At 41.8% G+C, this 2,994-nt stretch overlaps 1 protein-coding gene across 1 annotated transcript; it reads left to right on the top strand.

The window, feature by feature from the left end:
* Positions 1-1,041: 1,041 nt before the first annotated feature.
* LOC135888190 (olfactory receptor 2T1-like) lies at positions 1,042-1,986 on the top strand. Its single transcript, XM_065416004.1, has one exon. The coding sequence runs from the start codon at positions 1,042-1,044 to the stop codon at positions 1,984-1,986; it is 945 nt and encodes a 314-aa protein (XP_065272076.1).
* The last annotated feature ends 1,008 nt before the right edge of the window (positions 1,987-2,994 follow it).

Below are 2,994 nucleotides of genomic sequence, written 5' to 3'. Positions count from 1 at the left end.
AAAAGTGCCTCTGGCCTTATTTATAAATTGCACTGTTTTAACTTGAACTTGATTTAAAAGCAGGTTTGGTTGAACTGGGACAAAATGCCATGTGTACCACAGCTGGTCAGAAATGATCTGTTGAAACATTTTTTTTTCCCCAGTGGAAGATGGCTTTTTGACTGAAGGAAAATTCCCATTTTCATCTAAAGTATGCTGTACCCAGAGAAATTTCAATGAAATTTTTCAAGAAAAGCGGGAAAACAATCATTATCATCAATTTTTTATAGCAGAAAAAAATATATTCCCAACAGCCTACAGTCTGGAGACTCTTTGTTCGATTTAAACCAAGCTTATATTGCTTTAGTTATAGTTGATACCTTGCGGACTAAAGTTAAATTGACATAAAATTGTTTTAAATCAGATTAAAATTGTTCACACTGAGATTTACATCACTTTATCTAGATGATTGTAAAATCACACTTTTAGTTCAACCACGGCATTTAACTATAGAAAAGACCGGAAGCTAAATACCCTAATGCTGAGATTTCCAAAATTACATGTTATTTAAAAACCAAAGAAACTTTAGCCTCAGGCCTGGTCTACACTTAAAAGTTAGGTTGACATGGCTATGGATCTCAGGGGTGTGAAAAGTCCCCAACCCTGAGCGATATAACTATGCCAACCTCACCCACAGCACTGACACAGCTAGCCTGATGGAAGAATACTTCTGTCACCCTGCTACTATCGATCAGCGAGGTGGTTTCCTACACCATCGGAAAAACTCCTTCTGTAAGTGTAGACTGCATCAACACTACGAGACAATGCCGGCACAGCTACGTCTGCCTGTAGTGTAGACATACCCTAAAAAAATGCAACTTCCCGGGAAGTGAGAGAATTTTCATGTTAACCAAGATATTTGGCATTTCTTCCACCAAAGAGAGAAGCTGACTAGTGTATCAGACTCTGTCAGTGTTACCCCTACACACATGTGCATATTCCACACATTTTTTGTTCTAATCTCTCTTCTTGTGCCTTCAGGCCAAATCAAATGAAGGGGAAATGGAGAGGAATAACACAACATTGCCAACAGAATTTATCCTGCTGGGGCTCTTTAACCAAACGGAGACACACACCTTCCTCATGGCCATGATTTTACTTGCCTTCATTACTGCCTTGTCAGGGAATGGTCTCCTCATATTTCTAATCCAAACGGATTCCAGCCTTCACAGCCCCATGTATTTTTTTCTCAGTCAGTTGGCCTTCATGGATATCTGTCAGATCCTGATCGTTGTCCCCAAAATGGCAATGGACTCCCTGATCCCAGGGAGCACCATTTCGATAGTTGGATGTGGGACCCAGATATTTCTCACGCTGACCATGGGAGAAGCGGTGTGTCTCTTTCTGGCAGTCATGTCTTATGACAGGTATGTGGCGATATGCAATCCCTTGCAATACCATATCCGCATGAGGAAGAGAAACTGTTTAAGCATGGCAGCTGGCGTCTGGTTTGGAGCATCTTTAGATGCCTTGATTCACACAGTTTTTATTCTGCAACTGCCCTACTGCAGCTCAAAAGAGATCAACCACTTCTTCTGTGAGATCCCAGCCCTGCTGAAATTGTCCTGCTCTGACACCTCCACTTATGAGACGGTCCTCTTTGTGTCCGGCATTGTACTGCTCCTCATCCCTTCCTCGATCATACTGTCTTCTTATACGTGCATCCTCTCTTCGGTCCTGAGGATGAGCTCAGTCAAAGGAAAGCAGAAGGCACTAGCCACTTGTTCCTCACATTTGACAGTGGTGGGGTTATTCTATGGAGCAGCCATCTTCATGTACATGAGACCCACTTCCTACCACTCATTGCAGCAAGACAAGATGGTGTCTATGTTTTACACCATTGTCACCCCAGTGCTGAATCCCCTCATCTACAGCCTAAGAAACAGGGACGTTTTAGGATCCCTAAGAAAATTGGTTGGGAAATGCAGAGTCTGTCAGAAACTTTGATATGAAATGTCAATGACTGTTGTGTCCTAGGTTTGATCACTTCCTACTTGGCCACAGACTGGGTTTCCTAAAAGGTTTAGTTGTAGGGTAAATTTTTCAAAATTCCTTAAGCGCCCAAGTTCCACTGAAAATCAACGTGTCTTAGGCTTTTAAGTTTCTTAGGAACTTTTGACATTTTTGCACATGTGGCTAGAATCACAAGGGGCACCTAATTGGCCGTTAGCTGCCTGAGTCCGACATTTAAGCACAATTGAATTCACAAAACCACCTCTCAGCTGCTGCCTAATCCTGGAGGCACCTGAATTCCCTAAGCCCCAGATTTTTAAAGGTGTTTGGGCATTGCTGCACTCAGCATTGCAACCCTTACCTGATGGAGGAGCTGAAATTCCATTTTAAAAAGGGAGAGTTCTTTGAAAATGAGATTGAGACTGCAAATCTTGAATGCCTTTTTAAATCTGGGCCAAATTGATTTAGGAGCCTAAATTCTATCGACTGTGAATGAGTCTGTGCTGTTTGTGAGTGTCATTGTATTGCTCCTTGTCCCTTCCTCCATCATAGTGGCCTCTTGTGGTCACTTCCTCTCTTCAGTCCTAAGGATGAGCTCAGTCAAAGGAAAGGAAAAGGCACTGGCCATTTGCTCCTCACATCTGACTGTAGTGGGTCTATTCTATGGAGCAGCCATCTTCCCATACATGAGACCCAATTCCTACTACTCACTGGAGCAGGACAGGATGGTATCTGTGTTTTATACTATCGTCACCCCAATGTTGAATTTACTTATGTACAGCCTGAAAAACAGGGATGTCTTAGGGGCTGTAAGAAAATTGTTTGGGAAATTCATCATTTTTCGTAAAATGTTGATATGAACTTCTTAGTGTTACATTGCCCTGATTTTCATTACAGTGAGATGGATCATAACCTGGTTTCACAGAATATTTAGACTGAGCCTTCTATACTATCATAGTAGATTAAACCCAAAGTTTTATATAGTTTATATATATTCTATGC

The sequence above is a fragment of the Emys orbicularis genome, chromosome 13 (genome assembly GCF_028017835.1).
Source record: "Emys orbicularis isolate rEmyOrb1 chromosome 13, rEmyOrb1.hap1, whole genome shotgun sequence".
Classification (NCBI taxonomy): domain Eukaryota; kingdom Metazoa; phylum Chordata; order Testudines; family Emydidae; genus Emys; species Emys orbicularis.
Note: the sequence above shows the minus strand (reverse complement) of the source record. Positions and strands in the feature narration are given on the sequence as shown.